We start from the raw sequence: 27306 nt of genomic DNA on the forward strand, positions 1-27306 counted from the left end.
ATACAGGTAAGTCAATTTGTTTGGTTTAAATTTTTATCATAGAGATAGTACAATACTGTCTACCCTTAGTTAACCTGTTTAAAAACGAATATGAAAACATAATAACACTTACCTATATTTACTGTTGAGAACTATATTATTCAAGGCAGACGAATCCGATGTTTAAAATTGAGATAAGGAATGCAAAATTTTAAGTCGAAGAAAGACGAGCATCGATATATAGCATTAAGAAGGAAAAAGAACCTCAACAGTTTCCACAACTTTAATAAAAAATTGAAAACAACACGTTTAATAATTTCTTGCGTCCGAAGCGCTTTAAGAGATGGATTTCAGCTTTCCAATTGTGAACTTTCCATTTCTAAGTAGCGACATTCCAGCAGTACCTGCATACAGGGTATATATCTCTTAATTGATACGATATTCCCGTGCTTGCATTTCCTATCATGGTTTTCTTGATAGAGGGTTGCTGCTCACAAGGAAGCTATTAAATCAAGAAATCCAAATCAGTGTATGTAAAGTGCGGATCCTAAAATATCATTTTTACTGTATATGCCATAAATGTCTAATGTAGAATGATAAATAAACAGACGAACTTTTTTTAATTTTTGAAGAAAATGAAGAAAAATAGTTAAAATGTATATGTTCAGAAATACATAATACTAATAAAACAAAGTAAGAGATGCGAGCGGGATTTATCGCGCCTAAAGCCATCCAACTGTGAAATATATACCAAAATAGGTGAATTTTTAGGACATTTCACGAACAGATCGTGCAGGTGCTTTATAACTAACAGGTGAGATGTTGTTGCAGTAAAAAATATTCATTTTAATACAATTATTAAAGTTGTATAACGTAGAATATGTTTTGTCATTCAGTTTCTTCATATTTAACTAAATTCCACTATGATGATTTCGTAATCACGGCCGACACTCGGCTAACCGAGAGATTGGTCGGTTAATCTATATTGAGTATGCGGCTATATGGGCGATTGGTCTGTTAATCGGGTTGGTTATACGTCTGTTAAGAGTAAAACACTTAATTTAATGTTAAACTCTATCAAATATACAGATTTTTTGCATGTTATAACCACCAAATCAAAAAAGAAAAGCGTCTGACAAAATGATATCTATCATAGAACATTTTGCACTTGTAAAAACATTTCTTAGTTTGCGCAGTTTTCAGTAAAACTAAAAGGCGTCGCGCAAGTATGTAGTATTTATGCTTATACGCATAGCAATTTTTTAATAAAAGGCGAAACAAACAAATTTAGATATCATTTAAAGGACAAAAAATAGTACTGTGGTTCTAAAAAATAAATCGACATTAGTAAATATTTCATAATTGTAAAATAACGTGAATAATACCATGTTTTAGTGAAAATTATGGGGAAAGAGTCTGTTAATGGGTTGGACAATTGAAATTGTGTCAGTTAAGAGTTATTTAGCCACGACAATAATTTTGCTACCTTATATTTTACCCTTGAAAAATTTAAGAATGAGATGTTCCTGAGTAAACAAAAATGACAATACGGTGCAACAGTATCCTAGAAAGAGCAATATTATTTTGACTTTCTTTGCATTTTATTGAAGGGTGTGTCACTTCAATATAGCTTGATATGGATTGGCCTCTGGAATATGCATGAATTTTTTTATTGACGTTTTCAATCAGCCTTAATTTTTGTGTCTGTTCGAAGTAGCACGTTCTCAATTCCGACTGAAAATGTCTTTCTAATACAACACAGGGTACATATAACGTGTTCTCGTTCACATATGAACATGATATTTGTCACTGGACGTTAAACCCTAATTCGTCAGCATCATCCAATTGGTTCTTTTCTTCTATTACTTAATTATATGTTGTTTACAAATCACTCTAAAGAAGTAAACGGAAAGGAGCGAATGCAGCTACATTTGGTTATTTTAAGTTTCAAATCATTTTATTCCGTTTAGTTCCTTTCTACATAAGTGCAGAGGAGAATACAGTCGTCTATGTTGGCTGGTGAAGTCCATTTCGCGTTTTCGCGATTTCGACTTTCAATTTCTATAGGGCGAAAACACGAAATCGCGAAAAGGCGAAATCGCGAAGTCGAAAACGAGAAATCGGTTTCGCGTTTTCTCGTTTTCGCCATATAGAATGTGTAAGGAGCAAACGCTAAAGCGCTGAAACGCAAAATGGTATTAACCTGCCACCATAGTTGCAGTCCGCATGTAAACTTCTAGAATTTGTCACCAATATAAGTACATCGCAATCCGTTACTGTTTCAACAGCCGTCGGTGTTTCATGTGTGTATTCTTAAACAAGAATTTTTTTTCTCTCGTTTTTATACGCCCGTCGTCTTTTAGACGGGACGTATTATGGTATACCGTTGTCCGTCCGTCCGTCCGTCTGTCCGTCCGTCCGTCCGTCCACACTTCGGACAATAACTCAAAAACACTTTCACCAATTTCCATGAAACTTAAGTGAATTGTTTATATCTATTGACGTAAGCTCCCTTTCGTTTTTTTTTTAATTTAAGATTTTAAATTTTGGATTTATGGGGCTTTATTCATAAAAAAGGGGGAATTTTCAACACTACGGACAATAACTCAAAAAGGCTTTCGCCAATGTCCATGAAACTTTGGTGAATTGTTTATATCTATTGATGTAAGCTCCCTTTCAATTTTAATAAATTTCAGATTTTAAGTTTTGGATTTATGGGGCTTTATTCATAAAAAAGGGGAATTTTCAACACTTCGGACAATAACTCAAAAAGGCTTTCACCAATGTCCATGAAACTTTGGTGTATTGTTTATATCTATTGATGTAAGCTCCCTTTCAATTTTTATAAATTTCAGATTTTAAGTTTTGGATTTATGGGGCTTTATTCATAAAAAAAAGGGGGGATTTTCAACACTTCGGGCAATAACTCAAAAAGGCTTTCACCAATGTCCATGAAACTTTGGTGAATTGTTTATATCTATTGATGTAAGCTCCCTTTCAATTTTTATAAATTTCAGATTTTACATTTCCGTGTTATGAATTTTTATGATTAAAAAAGGGGGGATTTTCCAATTTTGGGACAATAACTAACCCTTTCACAAAATTTTATGCAACTTTGATAAATTGTTTATATCTATTGACATAAGCTCCCTTTCCATTTTTATAAATTTTAGATTTTACGTTTTCTTAAGTAATGAATTTTTATACTTAAAAAAGGGGGATTTTATGAAACTTTGGTGAATATATTAATGTAACATCCCTTTTGATTTGTATATATATTTCTAGTTGATCATATAAATTCATTTAAAGCATAAAAGACAAGTTAAAAGAGCAACGGGCGTATCATGCGCTAAAGCGCAGCCCTTTATTAGCAATGTATCACTTTCTACTGTCCTTATATATTATTCTATATTCTGCGTTTCCATCCAGATTCTCGTGTATACCATGAGGGTCCGGATTGGGGGTATTGTTTATTTCTGTATTCATTGAATTGTTATGTCATTTTTTTCTACATTTTATTTATCTTACTCATTATTCTTTCTTTATATTTCATATTTTGTCATCCCAATATATTGTACTTACTGATTTTTAGTTACATTACGACGTTTATCTTTTATTTATATACTGGTTACAAATGTAGATGACAAATTTGTGTCATTCATGACAATTAAACAGATTCAACATGATATATGCGATCATTCTTGGATGAAATTAATATTACTTTAATATTACACTTTTTGAAACCATTTTTATCAATTTTCAATTTCATGTGTTGTTTCCGTATATGTTATGTTTCATTGCTCATGTGTTGTTTTCGTATATTTCAGCCGCTCGTCTTGAGCCTACTCATTTCATCCGATAACACCCCATATAGCAATAAAATTATAATTGTATTGCCATTCATAACTCTTAACAGACCAATTAACAGACCGGGTTTTATATATCCGACCCATTAACAGACCAGGTTTTAAATAAAGATTGATTTATGTCACCAAAATACAGATTTTCGTGTAGATTTTTCACACAATGATATCAATATGGTTAACAAACATAATGCCTTTCTTTTTTCGATGTTCAAAATATTGAATGCAAGTAAATTTAACCAATGTGTCATTTTGTGTACATTTTTATGTGTGTAAAATGTGTATAAATTTATTGATGAGTAACCCGCCTTTTCATTTTATAGATCGTACATCGAAGCTAGAAAAATAATAATTACACCACTGAATTCAGTACATTGAATTGTTTTGTTAGACATGAATACTTTTTATGATGAAAATATATTTAGAAAGTTATACAATGAAACATGCTGAACTTTCAATGATTTTCTCGATAACACCTGATTAACAGACTTTAATTAGCCAACCCGATTAACAGACCAACCGCCGATATAGCCGCATACTCAATATAGATTAACAGACCAATCTCTCGGTTAGCCGAGTGTCGACCGTGGTAATGCTAGTCATGTTTACTGTCGAATAATGATACTATTCTTTCATTTTAACTGTGGAGCGAATCATGAGTATTGTATATGCGGTGCATTTTCACTGTATAATTATTATTTTTTTTTATCTATTACAGCTCATTTCTTTAAGCATGTAGAGCAAGACTTTAGTTGATTTGCTTGCTTTTTTTATTGGATAATCATTATGATAACACCCAATTTAATTCAAATATTAAAAATACAGGTTAAACTATGCCTATTCATATTGTTTAAAAATGTCAATCTTATTTACAAAGTTTGTATAAACAATTATACAAACAAAGCAAGCAAGCCAACCAAAGTTTTGCTTTACATGCATTAGGAAATTAGCTGTAAAGCCTTAATTTAGCCGACTTGCTCAAATAATAGATAAAGTAAGAGAAAGATTTGATAAAATTTAACTTACGGATAAAAGTTTGGTTTTAAAACACTCTACTAAATTCAATAGAAATAACATTTATTCAAATGTATTCCATTTAGTTTCTTATAAAGCGTATAGAGATCTTTATCCTTATTTTTTTTATCCATTTCCATGACACTTCACCACTAATTACGTACATCTTGATATAGATTGCACCTTTGTTTTCCCGTTTAAAAGGTTTTACACTTGAGCCCTTTATAACTTGCTGTTCGGTGTGAGCCAAGACTCCATGTTGAAGACCGTATTTTGACGTATAATGGTCTACTTTTATAAATTGTGACTCGGATGGAGAGTTGTCTCATTGTCACATACGACATCTATATGGCTCAAAAACGAAACGAGACGGGATAAAAAGGGATGAAAAAATCTACGCTACCTTTTTAATATATTTATAATGGGCTTTATATGAGTCAAAATAGAGTAAAATAGTGGGTCGCATTTGGGTATAAGCGTCACGCCGGATTGCCGATTTTTTGCAAGCGTGACAGGTGAAAGTCAAATGATTGTGTAGAGAAAAACGGGAAATGAAGTCTAGCGGGACACGGATAATTACAAAAAATTAGAACTGCATAGTATAAGCGGGATACGGGAATCTGACAAAACAATAAGCGGAATACGGGAATCTGCCAAAACAGTAAGCGGGATCCGGGATCAGAACCCCCCAATGAGACCCCAGAAAAAGATATTTTTGTATATTCATCCTATTGTTACAGTCATGCCTTCAATAACAAAAGTATCCGATGCATGCATTTTTTTCATATTTTTGGTCCCTTTTTCAATTTTGTGGGGTCCAAATTTATAGACAAAAGTTCTTTAATATAGATATTTGGAATTCGTTGACATGCTGAATCTGACCATGTATCAAGTTTGGGGATTTTTTGCCTAGTTGCTGAAATAGCCCACATAGAGTTCCAAAGGGTCTAAAATCAACAAAAATGAATTGTAGCATGCATTTCGTGTACAATAACCCAAATGTGCATGGTTTTACCTCTGTGGTAGTATCCATTCGCGGATCTAGAATTTTTCATAAGTAGGGGCCCACTGACTGCTTAAGAGGGCCCGCTGCTGTCACGCTCCAGTGATTCACTATATAAGTTAAAATCAAGGAGAAACGTAATCTGAAGAATACAATATGACATTTTGAGAATCGCTTTTGTTACAAGTTTGAAAAGCTATATATTTGATGAAGAATGAATGAGGAGTTTGTATTTCAATTGGAAAATACATGTATCATAAATCCTAAAGTCATCAACTAAGTTTTTTTTCATTTGTTGCAAGTGCATTTATCACATAATTCTACAATAAAAATTCCTCGCATCTTTGAAAATTCTACATTAATAATGACTGCACTAACAGTGATAATTCATCGCATCTATAGTTAAAATGGATCGCTTTCAATAATCGATATGCTATATTATGATGCTTTTATAACACTTATTTGAAGTTTAATGCTATGTTTGTATATTATAAAGACATATCACAATGAAAATATGTTAAAACTTAACTTAAAATCCTTTAACTTGATATTTTCAAAACGTAAACAAATACAGTTTTCCCATGATCCTTTATTCTACAATAGACATACCCGCATATAACAGTAAAAATGAACTAGCTGGATTCGCACTTTATATACACTGCAAATGGTGAAGTTGAAATCATGCCTTCGTAAATTTTATGGACGCCATCACAAGTTGGTTGACCGTTATGGAATAACCGTTTCACAAATGATATCGGATATGTTCCTTACGTCGTAACTACAATCCCCTTCCCTTTCATGAATGTGACCTACCTAATTAGACTACTTACCGGATTTGTTATCACATAAACAACACGACGGGTGCCACATGTGGAGCAGGATCTGCTTACCCTTCCGGAGCACCTGAGATCACCCCTTTTTGATGGGGTTCGTGTTGTTTATTCTTTAGTTTTCTATGTTGTGTCATGTGTACTATTGTTTGTCTTTTTCATTTTTAGCCTTGGCGTTGTCACTTTATTTTAGATTTATGAGTTTGACTGTCCCTTTAGTATCTTTCGTCCCTCTTTTATTGGATTTACCTTCATCAGGAACGCTCAAAGCCAAACATTTAAATCCGAAGATGTATAAATACCGAAACCGTTGAAGAGCTATATGTCAAAAAAACCTAAAATAAATAGCCAAATCCATCTAAAGCCAACTTTGACTGAGGGAGTTGAAACCTTAGTTTCTTAATAATTTCAAATATATAAACAGACAATTTTAGTAAAGTTTGTTAAATCACTACTGAGCTGATGATACACTCGAGGACTAATAGTCCACCAGCAAAGGTATCGACCCAGTGGTGACAACACGTTTAATAATTTCTTGCGTCCGAAGAAGCGCTTTTCTCGATTTACCTTCATCAGGAACGCTCAAAGCCAAACATTTGAAATTTGAAGATGTATAAGTACCGAAACGGTTGAAGAGCTATATGTCAAAAATAATGTAATAAATGACACGATCGAAATCCATCAACAACTAGATGTAAATTCTGTGGCCATAGAAGAACAAACAATTGCTGCTTACCTAGTTGTTTCAGTCATAATTATCATTAATGAGAAGAAAAATTTAACGAAAAGCAGCGTCCGCAAAATACATTTAATGAAGAGACTTTATCTTGTCAATATAAAATACTTAGTTCAATATCCAAAACCATAATTCAAGAATAACAAAGAAAGCCCTGGAATATCGTTTCAACGGCAGACATATATAGTCAATTAGCATGTTTTTACATTTTTTGTATCTTCGCTAGCCAAGGGTTACGATCCACTCCCGTTCTCAAGCGAAGATGCATTTTTTGTCACAATAACAAAATTGAAATAATATTATTTGTCGTTTACTGATTCCTTGTCCGGCTTTGGCTATACTTTATTTTATTCTTTTTGGTTTATGGCACTTCGTCTTTCAATAAGCTTTGGATATCTTAATATTTTGCCCTCGGGGTAACTGAAGATTTATTGATTGTCGAAATGCGCATCTGGTGCAGAACAATTAGCATTGTTTATGGTATGGCTATTATTGGGTCGATACCTCTGCTGGTGTACTATCACCAGCCTATTAGTCAGTACTTCGGTACTGGCATGAAAATTCGGATTTTATCTATAAAAAACTTTGCTGTTGTAAAATTAAGAAATTATTTTAAACCAAGGAATATATAATTCCCTCAAGCAAAGCTTTTATTCCATGTCCAGCTTCGGCTATCCTTTTGTTTTAATCCTTTTCTAAGTTATAGTTCTTCGTCTTTTTAATAAGTTTTGGATTTTCAAATATTTTGGACTCGAGTATCACTGAAGGGACATTTATCAAGGAGACATTGAATTTCAAATGCGCATCTGGTGCAGGTAAAACCTGTGAACCTATTATGTTGTTAAGCATATTTTTTATCCTGTTTGTTCTTAAAACAATTTCACATCTTTATATCACAAAATAATGTTAAAAGTAAGTACACAGTATTAATGAAAAGAATGCAATTATCTGTATTACACTGTATAATTAGAGAAGAAGATGCCAATAACATCAACGGTAGCAATTGTACTGTACCAGATGCGTATTTTGACAGTTGATGTCTCTTGTGTGAAGCTAGAGGCCATACCATTTATTTGAAAACCAAAACATAATTCAAATGTTGAAAGAGCTTATTTAACAAAAACGGACTAAGTATATTTGAGTACCCATAGGGGACCTGAGTTTTACATGTGAGATACACGTTCCAAACTTTCATAACAAATTTTGATCAAGCAATATCTGTACTGGTTACTGTGTTGGTTACACTCATTGACAAATCGAACGGCACAGATAAAGACCCAGTGGTAGAAATAACATTAACAAAACCTATTTTACAGCATCAGATGAAAATAAATGGATTTTCTTTGGTGTATTCGGGGCTTAACAATTAAAAGTCATCAACCTAAAACAAACCGTGAAAAGGATATCAAACCAAAAAGATATCCGGACAAACTTAGTGAGCTTCGTGAATGAGAAATATTCTTTAATAAGAAGCACTCAAAAAAGTATATACTTCTCACATTTTTCTCTTTTTTGAAAGTCACTTTCATTGTTTAATTTAACTTAATTTTTTTCCCTTTTTTTCATTATGTAGAAAATTTCAAGAATTCTATGTTTTTCTATACCTCTATGTAAATGTCTTGGTAGCTTTTATTCCTTGGATTTTACGTCTGTAATTACATAATTAACACAAATTTAAACCAAGTACTTCAACTTGATTATTACATTACAAAACTAACACACGGCTCCGGGTGCGGAATTTTTTCGTTGTTGTTCCATTGGTGGCCTTCGGCTGCTTTCTGCTCTTTGTTCAGGTTGTTGTCTTTTTGACACATTCCCCATTTCCATTCAAAAAAAAATCATTTGCTAAAAGGAAATGTACTTTCCACCAAATTCTGATTTATTTATGTTTGCATACACGAATTTTGCTGGTTGAATATTTTTGCTATTCATTAATATGGCAGAACAAATATTGGTAGTGTTTCATGATTCAGCATGAGAACAACTCGAAACGTACAAGATGTGTAAGCAGTATTCCTTAAATCATCGACTACTGCACTATTATTTAAGATATATATTGGTGAGTAACATATTGCACAAGTAGCTGGTGTTATCTGCATCCGATTTTTCATGACAGTACCGAATTACTGGTCACTGGGATGGAGACACTAACTAGCAAGTAGACCAGCATAGGTATCAACATAGTGGTTGTAATAACATCAAGGATACCAATTGTCACTGCAGCAGATGCCAATGAATTTTTCTTCAATGATGCCCGGACCCACAAACAATTAAAAGTCCTAAAATTAATACAAATGTTAAACGCATATTAAACCAGGAAGGACTAAACGTATAGCCAAATCTGGAAACGGAATAAGCACTTCGCGAGAGAGAGAGATACATTCCTTAATAGGTGGCAAACAAAAACAATTTATGTTCAATATAACTAACCGATGAAAACAACAAGAAACAAACAAACAAACTACAGATTATATTCAGGTTAAGTGACAGATATATATATTTAATGAAAACTTGATGCTGAAATTGGTATAACAGACAGGTGGACGCATTGTACTGGACCCCAAACCACAATTGTGTCTAAATGGAAGTTGGATAGCAAATTAAATAAAATTGGTTTTATTAAAAAAAAAAAGATAACGATGTAGTAAAATGTTTACAAATATCAATATAAATAATAACAAATATTAGCATTCTTCGTCTTCCTCGTATGTCTCTTTTACAACTGCTTCCGGTTTGCCAGCGTCGTTACGACGTTTTATAAAAGGTAAATGTAACATTAAATGTAATAATGCTCCAACGAAAAACATTCCACCACCAAAATAGAACGAGGCATCGTAATTTCCAGTAGCTTGAAAAACAGCTCCTGAAATAGAAAATTAATTCATATCGCAATTAAGTTAATAATATATATGCATATATTTAGAAATTGTTTGATTTCTGGTTTTAGTTTTAGTATACCAAACCATCAGAAATAGTTCTTGTTGAAACTATGTCATAACTATCATGGGAATTAAACTATAAATTCTACTACATCCTAGTTTTACTGCAAATAGTACGGCTTTGATGGTACCTTTTTGAAATGGGGGAAAAACTCAATTGGATAAATATGACAATCGATTCATCACTATAACATAAAAGAAATGAAACAGTCTTTATTAATAAATGATCGAACAAAAGTGCAAAAAATAGCACGCCGCATTAACTCTTATCGCTGTTTTTGTCCTTGAAAATTGTGTTATCTGTAATACTATACATTTATTTTCCTTGTCTAGTTTCGAGGTCTATTATCAAGTCTTTGTTTAAATAAAGTATTTGTTTTAAGGACATTAATATCTCGTTTACACTGATGTTGAGTTTTATATCTACCTTTGGCATCACCAAAAATATCGCGTACAAATATAACAATAGTCATAATACCGCGATAGTTCTTAATAGAATAGCCCTTAGCTATTTGCTCTTGGCAATAATTGTCCAAACATTTTCTAAGTTAAAACCTTCAAAGTCATTCAACGGATAGAGCAATCCTACATGACTAAAAAAAAAAACAATGTGTGTTATATACACTTAAGAATTGTTTAGTCCTACTAAGTATATGAATTCAGGAAAGGTTCACTAAATTTTATACCGTAACGGTGTAAATGCATTGACCTTATGATCTTTGAGAATGTGTTTTTGTCGAGTTTTATCTGTTGTGTCGTGAAAGAAAATGCTCCTGAAATATGCCCTTGAAATTTAAGTCCTTCGCTTCAATCAATAATTGATTTGCACCAAAAATATTTCATTCGACACCGTTTTAAGAGTTTGAGCGTTCTTTATGAGTATTTATTGGGGAATGCCTTCGGAAACATCATCAACACATACACGTTATGTGTACTTGGCTCAAAAATTGTAACAGTTTCTAAACCTTGAACGAATATCTGCTATGTTATTAGACAATGTATAGTTATATTTCATGTAAGACATATTTAGATAACAAGTATCGATAAGTAAAAGTAAACGTTAAAGTAGGACAAGGATGCATATGTATAATAGGTCTGTTATTTTTTCATGTTTGATTTTTTTATAAACAAAAATATTTTTATTTTCAAATCAGAACACATTTGCAGTAGATAAATATAATTATAATATTTCAGAACGTTTTATAGAAAATAATACATGTTGTCTTTAACAAACGACAACCAGATATGTATCTTTGGTGAGTTTTTCAACCACTGCTCGATGCCACCCTTGTTTGACGAGTCATCCCGAGGTTATCAACAGCCTGTTTGTGCTGACCAGTGATTTTTTAAACAGGTTTTCTATTCAATAAAGTGTAAATGCTCTTCTAACGCCAGACATACATATCTTAAACTTAACTTTTTTTTAGAATTTAGAGTTTGTAAGGCTCTCTGATTGATTTGACCTACTAACTGTGTTGTTAGAGTATTACAGCCGATTACATTGAGTGTGTAGGCAAAGGTAATATCTTTTGTTAACTTGCTTGCTAGCTGAACCGTAAAGTCATTATTAGGTTAGGTAAACTACCCTCCTTTAAGAGTAGACGAGTCCGATAGATAATCAATCTATCTGTCTGTTGGACTAGGCTATTTCGAAAAAATGACTTCACGGTTCAGCTAACAAGCAAGCTAACCAAAGATTTTAGCTTTGACTACACACTCAATGAAATCGTCTGTAATGACTTGTATTACGTACATAAAAAAGAAAGGGTCAGATAACAAAAGTATAAGCTTTGTGTCTTGAACTGGTATATATATTTAACGGCTATTATAGTAGAAAAATGTATATATTTTTTTAACCGGTATGCATGTGTTTGGTTTATATTTTGAGAGTTTTTTTGTATGCAACTCGTACAATTCAAGATATGATCAGAAGACAGATCATGCGTTTTCATACGTCATATGAATTAATTCGTATTATGCATGCTTTTTTTCAAATTTGGGGCGCCGAAAGATTTTTAATTGGGTGATTTTCTATTTCATTTAGTTTAAGTTAAATTCAGTGATCTTCGTCGGACAAAGAGGCATAACTCAGATCCTTATAAGTGAAAAAGGTTTACTAGTATTGCTGGTTGGTTGTTCTCTTTGTAACAGGCACCAAATAAAAAAAAACAAAAACGAAAATAAAAATGAATAAAAATGATGCCTGAATGATATTCAAATTGAACACAACAATACATTGAATTCAATCATTGTGTATTCCTGCTGCAGAATTTATTAAGACAGTTTTCCTTATCCCTTTCAAACAGTTTAAAGCATATTCTGAATTCCTATATAATGAACATATCAATTTCCAATGTACATAGTGTTTTTTATAACTGGATTTACTTGAAATGATACAACCCTATGTACTGATAGATATGTAGTTTAGTTTTATTATGTAATTTTTTGGTATACAACAGTTCCTAAACTTATAAACCGACAACTGTTGGGACATATTTAATTCAGTACCATCGGCAATAAAGAAAGAACGAAAGAAAGACAGAAAGAAAGAAAGAAAACTGAGATATACTGCACTAGATATTAGATATCTATCAGAATCAGTTCTAGGATAGAACTGTCAAAGGTTTTGTAAACAGTTCGTAAACTTATAAACCGACTACTGTTGGGACATATTTAATTCAGTACCATCGGCAATAAAGAAAGAACGAAAGAAAGACGGAAAGAACGAAAGAAAGAAAACTGAGATATACTGCACTAGATATTAGATATCTATCAGAATCAGTTCTTGGATAGAACTGTCAAAGTTGTTGTAAACAGTTCGTAAACTTATAAACCGACAACAAAAATAAAACGGAATTACTAACAATTTGGTAAATAAAGGCACCAGACGTAATATACCGCTGTTCGAAAGTCATAAATCGATTGAGAGAAAACAAATCCAGGTTACAACAGTAGCAAATCCGGGTTACAATACTAACAAATCCGGGTTACAACATTAATAATACTACATAATCCTAAGAATATTAACAATATCCGATGATATTTTGTTTGAAATGATGAAGATAAAATTGAAAACATGAAGCAAACATAAAGCCGAAGAAAGAAAGACTTTAACTGCGTTTGATTTACATCTTTTAGAGTTTTCCCCTGCAGTTCGCAAAGACAAAAAAACTGAAATGTTTAATATGAATATTGTAATTTATCTTACAATATGAACAGTTGTGCAAAGATATGTTGAGGATAAAGAGCCGACGAAAGAAGTAAAAAATAAATGATTTTCATTTAAGGTTTAGCTATTAGAAGTGATTATTTTCGGGAAATATCTAATTTATTACTAGATAAGGAATAAAGAAAGAAAGAAAGAAAATTGAACAATACTACTCTAGATATCAGATATCTTTCAGAATCTGTTATAGGATAGAACTGTTAGAATTGTCTTAGCTTAGTCGTTTAGAAAATGTTCAAGGTTCGAACTGTTCAAATCTGTTTTAGAGAAGAACATCATCTGTAAAACAGTTCTATAGGTGACAAAAACTTTGTACGTTCTATTTTGAAACAGTTCTAATATTTCATTAACAAATTTAAAGACTGATTAAATTGTATTTATCTGTCATCGTTATGTGTGGTTTCTGGCGGTTTCTGCGGACCTGTTTTTAAGTGAGCTTTTTATGCATGCAATGAAAGAGGGTGCAAAAGATTTAACTTTCAGTTATCTACTTTTAAACCAATGTAATATCATGATTTTAAGAAAGATAAATTAATTGTTGGTTCATGTTTGTCATATTTGTTTATTTAAGGAAAATATTTGCTTAAAAGTCCTTCGAAATAGCGACTTCAATAAGTGAACAGCATATGTATACTAAAAACGGTAAAAACATTTCAAATTTCTTATTCATATATTTGTCTATACCTGCTGCTGGTGGTCCTGCTATGCCAGCTATTCCACGAGCAAGAGTTAACAGACCAAAAGCATTAGCAAGTCGATGTAGTCCCAGTAAATCACACAGTATGATAGATGTTAAAGATATAAATGCAGCTGAAATAATAAAGACGTATTTAAATGTTTTTTTTTATGCTGGACTTTTTCAAGCTATAAAATGCAAACTTGTTTCAAAAACAAATGAAACCTTTGACAAATATACATTACAACTTATCAATAGTGTTTATGTCGATTTATACATAACCACATTTAAGTACATCTGATTAAGAATTGCAACATATTTCGAAATATATTTAACGGTAAAGTATTTAGTTCTTAATATATTATCGACGAACAAAAACACAATTAACGAATAGACATGAAATTTGGGCCATACATCGACAAGATCTGGCGTAAACCGCATTGTATACTTAAATAAAACAACAGATCGACAACAAACATTCTACTATGCTTCAATTACTTAAATTACTTCAGTCCTCTCAGATATCTTAACCCTTTAACCCCCAATCCCGCCTGTAGGCGTGATGGCGACAACCATTCTTTGATGGCCAGTATGACCCTTCATAATTTTTTTGAACTGCCCCAGCTGAACTGTCATGATAGCAGGGACTTCAACCAAGCAGTTCATGGTCCATCAACTCTTCTCAGATGTCTGTTCATGAACATATGGCACTTTGAAAGCCGTTTAAGAGTTCAAAATCGGAAAAACATGAAAAGTAGCCAAAATCCGGTGGGGGTGGGCATCTTTTGATGGCCACTACGTAACTGGAAGTGACTGTTGGCAAAAACTATTATCATATATGCATGCATAAGTGGTATAGGAACACGACGAGGTATACTATGGCCAATAGGAATCTAGTCTGTAAAATCTAGGTCACCGTTTTGTCAAAAATCCATAAAAACGGACATTTAGGCAGACCTGACTTGACAATAATAATTCCAAAGCAAGACACTGAAGTCCAATATACTCCCAGCTAGCATGAATGGACTACTGTAACTATAGGGTAATACTTGAATGACAAAAAAACACAGTCGTGTCAGTGTTCACCTCTCAAGGTCGTTTTGAAATCGGAAAATAGACGGAAAATCACCATTTTTCACTGGGGGTGGGTTCAAACCCACGAGAAAATATTGCACCTCCCACCCCACCCCCCACCCATGCCATCCGCCCCCAAATCCCAATAAGTAGTTTAATAGATGAGCATCAGTTACAGCATCAGGAGTTTGCTCATTTGCATATAATTTGCATATGTTTGCAAATTTTCGAAAATGCCTGATTTTCCAAAAATGTCTTGGGGGCGAATGAGTTAAATGCATGATCTTACCTACACTCAAACCGAATATGACACTGAAGGCTACCAGTGCAGGATATACTGTACACAGTGGCTGCAGAAATAAAGTCACAGATGCTATCAAAAGGGCTATATTATTTACAACTAAAGCATCCACGTTCTTCAGATTGGCTATCATTCCTGACAGAAGTCGTCCAATTGTATTAGTTATGCCTATGAAATAAACAAGTAAGAGTAATTCCAAGTTTTTTATCAGCTTTTCTAGTTGTTTTATGTAAAGACAAGTACTAATAAAATAATTAAAACAAAATTTAACAAGAAAATATGCACAATCATGCTTGTATCATTGCAGTCTTCCTAGCTTTTATTAACCTGCTCTGCACTTTACTTTTCTCAGCTTTGTGAATTCAAATTTGTTAAGTATGAATTAACGTTGCTAGTATAAAATCTACTTCATGTTTTCTTTTATTTTAAAATAACAAAAACTACTTAAAGTAGAAATACACTTCGATAATCGATAATTTTACTTGCACTTTTTTTTTTTTTTCTTTTTTTTTTTCAGAGCAAAATAGATATTATTTGGCATACTCAGAAGCAGTTTTATTTCGTTTACTGTGTTCGCTCGCCGAACAAGGCTTTATTTTATTATTCCAAAGTAATATTTTACAATGTCAAAAAAACACCAGATTAAGAAATCAAGGATCCGAATTTATACCTCATATATTATTATACTAATTATCTGTAGTTGACATTGTGATATATGTTCATTTGGAAATGATAATATAAAGTCTTATTCCGCGAGAGAGAGCAGTAAACGAACTCAAACTGATTATTTAATGAATGGCTGTTATTTATTTTGAATTTATTGAACCATAAAATTAATTTTTGACTCTTCACATTGAATAATCCGCGAAGCGGATTATGTTAAATGTGAAGAGTCAAAAATTAATTTTATGGTTCAATAAATGGCGGATTATTCAATGTGAAGAGTCAAAAATTAATTTTATGGTTCAATAAATTCAAAATAAATTATTGCCATTCATTATAAATAAATTTCTATCAAAAATAAGACTCAAAGATTATATTAATACGAATAACGACGTACGCAGATGTTTGCGTATGAATACACAACGTTAGAGTGGGCGTGTCGCCATAAAAATTGATAACATTGAAAATAAAGCTAATTATTTTAACCAATCAGAAGACAGTAAATTCACCAAATTTATTTATAACAATATATATGGTTTGAAAACGGGTTCTTAATTTCTTTATTCTTTAATTTTTACATACCATTTTTCTCTTTTCTTTTAGCAAGTTTTTTTCATTTTTATTTGGTAGTATTTGCATGATGCTGCATGATTTGTTATGTGATAGTCGGTTAAAGAGCTCACCAGAGATCATGTTTTATCTGTTATTATGTATATATATGCCGACTCTAAATAAAATTTACTTACTTACTTACTTACTTACTTACTATCTATTTTGCCCATTATTCTGTATTGTTGATATGTTAACACCCCATAATTCGCTATTCTTAATTTATTTACCTATTTTTCTTCATTCTTAAGTTTTCACACCTTTGCAAATTATTCTCTATTCTGTAAACCCCATCCAGACCCTCATCATAGATACCTTTTTGACATGCTCAGAAATTAATATTTTAAACAAAATATAGAATAACGTGACAACTTTAACGTTTCCTTTATACTACTAGTAGGTAAGAAACTTCTAAAAAAAATCATTGATTTTGAACTAATAGTATGTAAATTACCTACCAATTATAGAAAGAAGAAAAGCTGCCTGTGTATTCGATATTCCCAATATAAGTGCTCTATCGACTAGGAAATAAAATGGAATAAAAAATCCAGTACATGCAAATATATTTCCGATACAAAGCAATAAAAAAGGAATGTTGAGTAATAAAGAGAAATCTAACATTTCTTTAAATATCTTAAGAACTGAGTCTGGCAAACAAGTACATCTGTCCCAGAATGTGACTCTTTGTGAGTACGTTGATTGGATCGAATATACTGAATGTGCATGTAAAAGATTCGGATGTGAGTGGAACTGTGGAATGTACAACATACTACCACTGTATATAATGTCATGTACTTTAACTTGCTTCATTCGATCGCGATAAGCGATGTGTTCAGACCTCTGAAACTGTGATAAATCATTCAATGAACTTGATCGTCTATTTATCCGATGAACATTTTGATTCCGTTCAACCTGAATAAAGGGTTGGACTTCCCGAATGTGAATTCCTTCTTTAGAAAACTCTTCGTTTACAGTATCACTATAGATGTCTGTTTCGATTTCAGGTTTTTTCTCGTCGAATTTCGTTACATCGGAGTTAGCATCAGAACTTGAGTCAAGCCTTTTCTTGTCAAGTTTAATTCCTGAATCTGAGCTAATATCTGATGAACTTTCCAACATATTTCGGTTATTCGTAGATTTAATTGGTCTCATCAACATCCCACAAACTGCCCCATTTAGGATTATTCCAGCCATAATTCGTAGCAAGTTTCGCCAGTCGTAAACTTCTGACAAATATTCCAATAACGGTGAGAATATGAAAGTACCTATCCCGGAACCACACACGGCAATACCTGTTGCAAGAGGGCGCCTTTTGTCAAAGTAATACCCCACACTTACAATTGAGGGTAGGTACACCATTCCAAAACCGAACCCTGAAAATATAATTCCAAATTAGTCAAATAAATATTACAGGCATTTTTTTGTGCAATTGTTGTGTATCCCTTATTCCTTTTGTCGTTTTATCTTGTAATTGCTATTGTTTATTGCTTCAATTATAAGTCTATTTGTTTGATTTTTGTATGCCTATATGTTCTCTATTGTTTTTTTTTATCTTTTCTAATTTCATAAATGGTATAATGGTAGACCTATAGTGTTTTTATTTATAGACATAGAGTTGTCTGAACATTTAAACATTGGCTTTTACCCTTAAGATATTAACACTCTTTCCTCCGATAACCCCACAAGTCAGAATGCGTATATTGAGAACCTTTTTAGCGACAACACCATTAGTCAGTGCGTTTAAATGGAGAATCTTACCTCCAATTATACTACATATTAGTATAAATACATCGAGACTCTTACTTCCAATAAAACCATATATTAGTATGAGTATATCGAGATTCTAACCGAAGTTCAAATAATAACATATATATTAGTATAAGTATATCGAGACTCTAACTTCCGATAAAACCCTATATAAGTATGAGTATATCGAAACTCCAACTTCCAATAAAACCAACATTAGTATTTTAGGTATATCGAGACTCTTACTTTCACAACAAAACCATATATTAATATGAGTATATCTCGACTCTAACCTCATATATAACCATATATTAGTATGAGTATATCTCGACTCTAACCTCATATATAACCATATATTAGTATGAGTATATCTCGACTCTAACCTCAGATATAACCATACACTAGTTTGAGTATATCGAGACTCTAACTTCCAATCTAACCATATATTAGTATGAGTATATCGAAACTCTAAGTTAAAAAAGAATATATTAGTATAAATATATCGAGACTCTAAGTTTCAATAAAACCATATATTGGTATATATATTGAGACTCTAACTTCCAATAAAACCATAATAAGTATAAGTATACCGAAACTCTAACTTCCAACAAAACCATATAATCGTAATTCTAACCTCCAATTACACCATAGGTCTTTATAAGTATATCGAGATTCTAACTTCACCGATGTGACTTACCTCCGATAACACCATATGTCAAAATAAGTACATCAAGATTTGGACTGAATGATCCGACAATAAAACCAACGGCAGCAACTATACTTCCTGCGATTGTAACAGGACGACATCCAAACTTGTTCACCAACGCACTGACTATTGGACCTGAATTTGAAATATATAATTAAATTGTATTATACTTCTTGATATTCCATAAAAAAATAAGATCTTTTAAGTACAGAACTCCATTGCAAAGTTACATTTTAGTGTTGTGTTTCTGATGTGTCGTAGTTATCATCTAATATTTGATGTGTTTCCCTCAGTTTTAGTTTGTAACCCAGACTTGGTTTTTTTTTCAACCGATTTTTTAATTTTGAACAGCGGTATACTACTGTTGCCTTTATATATTTCCTATTTTTATTTTCTTTTATAACTTGTTTTGGGGTAAGTGTGATCTTTTTTAATTTACATTTTACTGTTTACTTCATCCATTTTCACTCTCAAGCAGCGGACAAAATTTGATTGGAGTTTATTAATTCTTTGTATATTTTTTTTTCTATAATTCGAATATGATGCGCTGTTCTTTTTACACAATGCACCTTGATTTTTTCGTCTTTTAAAATGACGAAAGGGTGCTATACATATTTTTTTTATGTAAAGGTATCAGTAATTTATTTTGTAATCTCTGCAAAATATATCATTGCTTATATATGTGTTCTTGTATTTATTTGTACTGTATTTCGTTATTTAGGGTTGTTGTTTTTTAACATTGTCATATAATCGGGATGTTTTGCTAACCGTAAACAAGGTTCAACCAACCATGGTTCTTCTATAAATGTACTGTATCATGGCTGTTATTAACACATAGTCCATTTTTATGTATGTTGGCGTTTGTTTTTTTTTGTAAAAAGTCAGTGTTTCTGTTGTTCCTGTTATTTCCTCTTGATAATTGATGTGTTTCCCTCGGTTTTAGTTTGTGACCCAACTATGTTACAGTTGAATCCAGTTATGAATATCAAACAGCGGTATAATAGTACTAATATTGTCCTTATCTAAAGTATGCGACGAACTACTGACTGCGCGTTAATTCGTGCGAGATATTCATGGTGTCAGACAACTTTATTAGGGACGTTAGCCAATCAAAAAAGTGAGTCACATGCTAATAGGCTTTATTTATATAGTTTATCATTGTCCGATATCAGGGTTATTCACACCATTTATAAACAAATAACTGAATTGAGAAGTAATATGGTCATTGGTTGTTCAGATAAAAATAGGATTATTTCATAACCATATGAGTAATTGATTGTTGGTTGCTTAACGTCCTCCATATGATTAATCAAAGCTGATATGTCTCAATCATTTTCATATAAATGGATATTTTAAATTTTTATATATATGTTTATGTTGACCACTTTATATGATTAATTCTTGTATTATTATACGCAGATTTGGAATGAGAATAGAGTACACGTTAATGTTAATATTATGGATTTCTAAAAACTCATCAAATATTTTATAATGAACGCAAGCTTCATGCCTGCATATGACTCACCATTGATGATAAGTTTCAAACAGTTTGAATTTTAATTCAAATCAAAGTTATAGAGCATTAACACCGATAATCAAAAGTTGTACCAAATACGGTTTCAGGAATTTTTAGCTGGGGAAAGGTGGGGTAGAAAACGTTAGTGATTCAAATAATTCATGAAATTATAAACAGTAAATTTACAGAAATATGAGCATATCAACAAATAAGTATTCTTATTTTAATATTTCGATATGAGCGTCACTGATGAGTCTTATGTAGACGAAACGCGCGTCTGGAATACTAAATTATATTCATGGTACCTTTGATAACTATTGGGCTTACATATCTTAAATCATTCAGTAGCGCAGATCTTTGCACGTATGTTTTTAAATATTTCTATACTAACTTATATTCCCTTTCATGGATAAAAATTCCTATTAGTCACTAGCAATGATTGTGTAGTAAGATAAGTTTTCAAATGATGCCCAATAAACTTCATCTCATTTATCTAATCCACCTTTATCTTAATTTTTTAAATTCTATATGCATTTAATCTAGATCAGATCAGTTTGACCAAGCGTTCATTTTGACTATATGTAATTTCCAGTCATATCCAGTCATAGGTCAATCTTCTGATTTTCTATTTAAAGTTATACAGAAACAGATTCTATGACTACCTTGTCGATTAAGAAAGTATATCACTCCCTATATTGATGTTTTTGTTGCTTTAAAATACACTAACAGTCAATGGCCATATAACAAAACAAACCAAGTAGCGATAACTTAAATTATATGAACAGTGTGTTATTTTTCGTTTGATGTGTTTGAGCGTATGTTTTTGTCGTTTGAATTTTTCTCAGAGTTCAGTATTTTTGTGATATTAGTTTCTACTTCATATTTTCGTTCTTAAACATCTTTTCTGCATCTGAAAGGAGTAGGTCCGGTAAAGGACGATTTTGGCCTCAAATTTCAGGTTCATCTAACAAAAGATTTTGAACATTTTTTAAACACTTAAGTGTCTATTTCAATTGATTCAATTAGAGTATGTGAAAGATTTTAACTGATCTAGTCATAAAAACGCTCTGATTCAAGCTAAAATGTGAAAAATCTATCAAATTTGCCAAAAAACGTCACTTTTCAGATGGTTTTTGTCAAATTGAAAATGGCCGCATCCGTGTTCATCCTCAATCCTTATATATGTTATGTAATATCACCAAATACAACTTACATTTCAATATTATGAATGAACACGAATGCGGCCACTTTCATTTCTGACGAAAACCGTATAAAATTTAACTAAAATGATAAAATTGTGAAGATTTCAGTATTTTAGCATGACTTAATGATGCTAGTACCCGATATATGTGCATTGTTTTGTCAAAAACAGACCATAGTTATGTAGCAGAAGCATTATACTTTCCAGTAAATACCTAAAAGATTACGTTTTCACAATTTTGTAAAACTGCTATATTTTTGGGCCAAAAAGGGGTCTTACTGAACCTACTCCTTTGGATATCAATTGAAACCGATGAGTTACATTTAAGTAGAAAAAGACACAGGTCATTTAGCTGCTAGAATTATTTATGCAATAATAGATAATACAGTTTAATAAAAAGAAACAGATGTCCCAAATCTTTAAAAATACTACCAAGATATATTTAGCAAATGCTTCATATAAATACACATTGGCATTCCAAACTATACAGAAATTTAGTATACAGAACGAAACAAATATTAAGAAGGTTTAATATCTAAGATAAAATAATAAAAAAAAAAACAACTCTTTAATATCATGAGTATTTCAAGAAAAATGAAGCTGCTGTAATAATGAAACATTATACCTGCACATAAATACATTCCTATCAGCAACGATCCAACCAGGGATACTTTACTCTTGGAGGTCTGGAAGTATTCTGCAAATTTAGGTAACAGTACACCATAGGCAAGTCCTATACCATCTACTAGAATGTTGCACATCAGTGAACTGAACACCACGACCCAACCCCATCCTCCGTCCGGAGGCTTAGCAGTTATAGGTTCGTCTACTTTTTTTCTATTCAGATTTGTTCCTTCATTCTTCTCTCCTTTAGAGATTTTATCCATGTAGTGTTCTTATTTACTGAAAGAAAATGTATACCAGTTTTGATAACCTCTGTTTAAAGTTTCATAAATTTCATACAATTTATATACGGATAGAAAGTAAATAGTTTATGATGTACTTATGGGTGCAATAGTCGTGATAACGTGAACATTTATAGATAACCGTTTTCTGTCATAGCCATATCACAACCACCGATTAAGCTGTCATAGTTTCATCACATGAATTGTTTATTTGATGACAAAGAATATTGCAGTCTCTAAACACCAACCTCAAGAATTCCAAGTAATTAAAAGAATAAACAAAATTTACAATTGTATTGTACGATGTTGTTTAATATAGTTTACATGTTTAAGCTATGAAATTGTCAAAGGTTTTCGAAAATTGGAAAATAAAGAGGGAATTACATGTCTCAAATGAATTGTTTTGAGCATCAACTGCTATGTTTGTAATTTTCCTGTGCATATAATATATAATGGTTATCATTAAAAAAAAAAGTTGACATAATATGGCTTGCTATGTTTGTTTCTTAACTTTTTTGGCTCTGATTTTATAATATTTTGACTTTCCAAACTTTGAATTCAGTCTCACGCAAGCCTGGTAATGTATATCTGGAAAATATGAATTCTCCTAACATAAAACGTTTCCATAAGTGCATACATCTAAATTCAAATGAATGCAAAGAATTCAAAATTCAATTCACGTATATCGGAGTGTATGATAAACAAAATATCCTTTGAATTTCGTTTTTGTCAAAGACGTGTTGGATTTAAGCTACAATCAACCATATAATATTGTTTATTTTTATTATTAATTTATCATTTTTAAATGCAAACGTATATCCGAATAAGTCGAATGCGTTTTCAAGAACTTGCTTACCTTGTGGTCGCAGTCGTTTAGAATGATATAAAGTTCACTAACGATGTAGACACCATAAATATGTTACAATTTTGATTGTCATGAGGGCTACCTTAAAATAAACCCATTGAGATAGATACATAAACTTAGACGACGCAAGACCGAAAACCAAACAGTTTCTGCTGTGCATGTATCCACGAATCTACAAGAATCAAATTATGAACATTGTGTAAGACAGCTGTTTTCCAGTTGGTCCGTTGATTGATATAGTCGAACGTTTGGTTTTACCAGGTTTTATGGACTTCGTCCATTTCTAATTTATAGTATTTCTATTACCTTGTGGTCGCAGTCGTTTATATATATCTACATTCAAATGAATACAAACTAACAAAGAATTAAAAATTTAAATTCACCTACATCGGAGTGTATCGTTTGAATTTCGTATTTGTCAAAGACGTGGTGTTCGTTTGTTTTCTCTTATTTTTGAGTGTAAATTGACATTGCGATAAGACGTGTCACGGTACTTGTCTATCCCAAATTCGTGTATTTGGTTTTGATGTTATATTTGTTATTCTCGTGGGATTTTGTCTGATGCTTGGTCCGTTTCTGTGTGTGTTAGTTACATTGTAGTGTTGTGTCGTTATTCTCCTCTTATATTTATGCGTTTCCGTCAGTTTTAGTTTGTTACCCCGATTTTGTTTTTATCCATGGATTTATGAGTTTGAACAGCGGTATACTACTGTTGCCTTTATTTACCGCTGAATTCGATACTTTTGTAAACACATCTTGTACTTGTATTATATCATAGTTCTTTTACAACTTTAAACTAAAAATGAATGGTCTAATTTTATGATTTATTAAAAAAAATTAATTGCTTTTTAGAACACGGTATTTCAAATCGTAATTTTTCTTTACCTTTTCGTAACAACTATAGATAATACCACCATGAACAGTGATGTGTATTCCAATATAACATGCAGTAATAATGCTACATCATAGATTGTATCAGATACGCTGATAATATACACACCGAGATACTTTGTCCAGAACAAATACTTCAATTATGTGTTGTTATCCATTTCACTTTCCAAATCGTAAAAAAATAACAGGTTTCGTTTTCATAAAAACATATTTGGTTATATTACTAACAATACGTTTTCCTAGTAAAAATTAAACACACAGGTGCAATATCCTTTTCCTGTCAAATTCATTTAATTTGTTTAATGTACATCAATAACATTACGTTGAGTATCTGTGAAAAACATCTTCCGTAAAACATACATGTATCATATGAATAAAACTAAATGAAAACATGATATCCTCTTTTGTAGTAAAATTTGTTTTGAATCATAAGATTTAATTAATCTAAGTACATAAGTAGATTATTATGAAAACCAACAAACTGTAAGTCACTGACTCCGTTTCATGCTTATTAATATATATATAAATACGACCATTTAACCAACTGACTATGAATTATGACCGATTGCACATTACAATACTAGATTCTCTATAATTCTTCATATCTTAAAACTGACTTAAGTAGATACTTTTCTCTGCTGCATATACATATCCAAAAGATTAATTACATACATGTATATTTATATCATCTTTATTTTACGGATGTTCTGGGCCGACACGCTTCACTTTATGGTTATTTGGTTGATTGAGTGTCTTGAGTCTTAAAATGTTGCATAGTTTATCATGTTTTGTATTGTTGACCATAACAACAATAATATAATTTCAAATCGGTAAAAATGAGAAGTTGATCGGACGACCCTGTAAACGTTGAACAGGAGTTTAATTTTGACTAGTACAAAAAACGTAAAAATACTAAACTCCGAGGAAAATTCAAGACAGAATGTCCCTAATCAAATGGCAAAAATTAAAAGCACAAACACATCAAACGAATGTACAATATATATTGCACACTATTTTAAAAGTGTTTTTGTTCACATAACTTAAGGGCATACGATACAGTTTTGAACCTGTATTTACAAGTTGATGAAAATTTGCATATAGGCTATTTTTTACCTGATTAAATCAAATATGTCATAAGAAATATACCTTCATCTGCCACTTTTTGAGTAAAATGAGGTCGAAATTTTGTATATTTGCTCAAAATTCAGATTTGTGTCCGTATTTTCTTTTTCGAAAGAACGACGTAATTTTTGGCTTTAAAAGATAAACACAAATTGTTTTTTGTTAAATAATCGGTAATTTCTGTATTTTATAAGTATCATTAAAAATTATGCAATTTTAATTCCGAAATAACTCTATATTTATCAAATGTTCATGAATAGAGGAAAAAATGTCAATTTTTGCTGCATGTTTATTAAAATTTAAAAAATTGCGCTATTTACAGTTTTATAAAATTTGGGTCACATAATCTCCTTGCAAAATGAAACAAATTGCTATTTTAAAAAATAGGGGTCCATGCACTCGTTTTCAAATTAAATCAGTTTGAATGATAAAAATCAGTCGAAAATGTATCTTTTCCCGATATGTCATAGTTTGACGTCGAAAAAATAACATTTTACGTTAGCAACGTCATTACCTTCCCTGTAACTGTATCGTATGCCCTTAAGATCAAGGTACAGTAAATAGGCTTCATTTTGGATACAACTTTGGCATTTTAAACTAAAACTGAAAACCATTAAAGAAAAACGTTATCTCTTTTTTTTCTCAAAATTTTATACTATATGAATATATATAAATAGTTTGAAAACATTTGAATAGATCAGATATCGGCGAAATACCTTCGTAGTTCTCTTCAAATGAGAACTTCAATTTAAATCTATAAATTTTCATCTTCGTTCTTCGTTTGGCCTTTTTAATATTTTATTCGCTCGTTACTGATAAGTGTTTTGCGATACGAAACGAGCTTCTGGTGTACAAAATGTAATCCTTGTATGTACGATGAGATTATAGTCATAGGGTCAGCGAAAAACGAAGTTGGTGACCCCATGATTATCATTATGATTGAAAGGAAAAAAAAACAACCTATGTATCTGAATTAAGATACTATTACTGTATTACCAAAACAAGCGAACCTACTTATCTATCTACTGATTGTCGTTAATGTATGTTTTTAAATAAACGATCCTTTCTAAAACAATAACCATGGTAGAAGAACTTGACAGAGTTTACAATATAATTAAACAGTGCATGGACTTTGATTAAAATTTAACTAATACTATGAAGATATAACATAGAATGAATCAAATTATAAGACAACTTAGTCAGTATAAGCATCATGGAATAACTGTAAGCTGTTCAAAGTAACCACATAACAATAATGTCATGGTTAATGAACACTTCTTATCAAAGTTTTGGAATTCTGTACTGATTCGTCTGACAGTTATATTGACGGCTTCCATCGTCGAAGTCTTAAGCTTATACCATATATGAAAAGAGGAGTTGATTACAGTTTTACATATTCAGTTCAAAATACGTGTATCCGGCCAGATGGTAAGAAACTGTC

General features: G+C 31.7%; 1 protein-coding gene across 3 annotated transcripts; it reads right to left on the reverse strand.

The window, feature by feature from the left end:
- Window positions 1-9882: 9882 nt before the first annotated feature.
- On the reverse strand, window positions 9883-23028 carry LOC143079519 (monocarboxylate transporter 14-like). 3 transcript variants are annotated; one of them, XM_076254895.1, is made up of 6 exons: window positions 22708-23009; window positions 19357-19500; window positions 17372-18286; window positions 15630-15809; window positions 14275-14400; window positions 9883-10288 (listed from the first exon to the last, which is right to left on the reverse strand). In XM_076254895.1, the coding sequence occupies exons 1-6, from the start codon at window positions 22967-22969 to the stop codon at window positions 10110-10112; spliced, it is 1806 nt and encodes a 601-aa protein (XP_076111010.1). In that variant the 5' UTR covers window positions 22970-23009; the 3' UTR covers window positions 9883-10109. The 3 variants fall into 3 exon arrangements, with proteins under 3 accessions (XP_076111010.1, XP_076111012.1, XP_076111011.1); XM_076254897.1 differs by lacking the exons at window positions 17372-18286; window positions 19357-19500 and having other exon boundaries at window positions 22708-23005; XM_076254896.1 differs by lacking the exons at window positions 9883-10288; window positions 14275-14400 and having other exon boundaries at window positions 15667-15809; window positions 17533-18286; window positions 22708-23028.
- Window positions 23029-27306: the final 4278 nt, after the last annotated feature.

Source organism: Mytilus galloprovincialis, chromosome 6 (genome assembly GCF_965363235.1).
Source record: "Mytilus galloprovincialis chromosome 6, xbMytGall1.hap1.1, whole genome shotgun sequence".
Classification (NCBI taxonomy): Eukaryota; Metazoa; Mollusca; class Bivalvia; order Mytilida; family Mytilidae; genus Mytilus; species Mytilus galloprovincialis.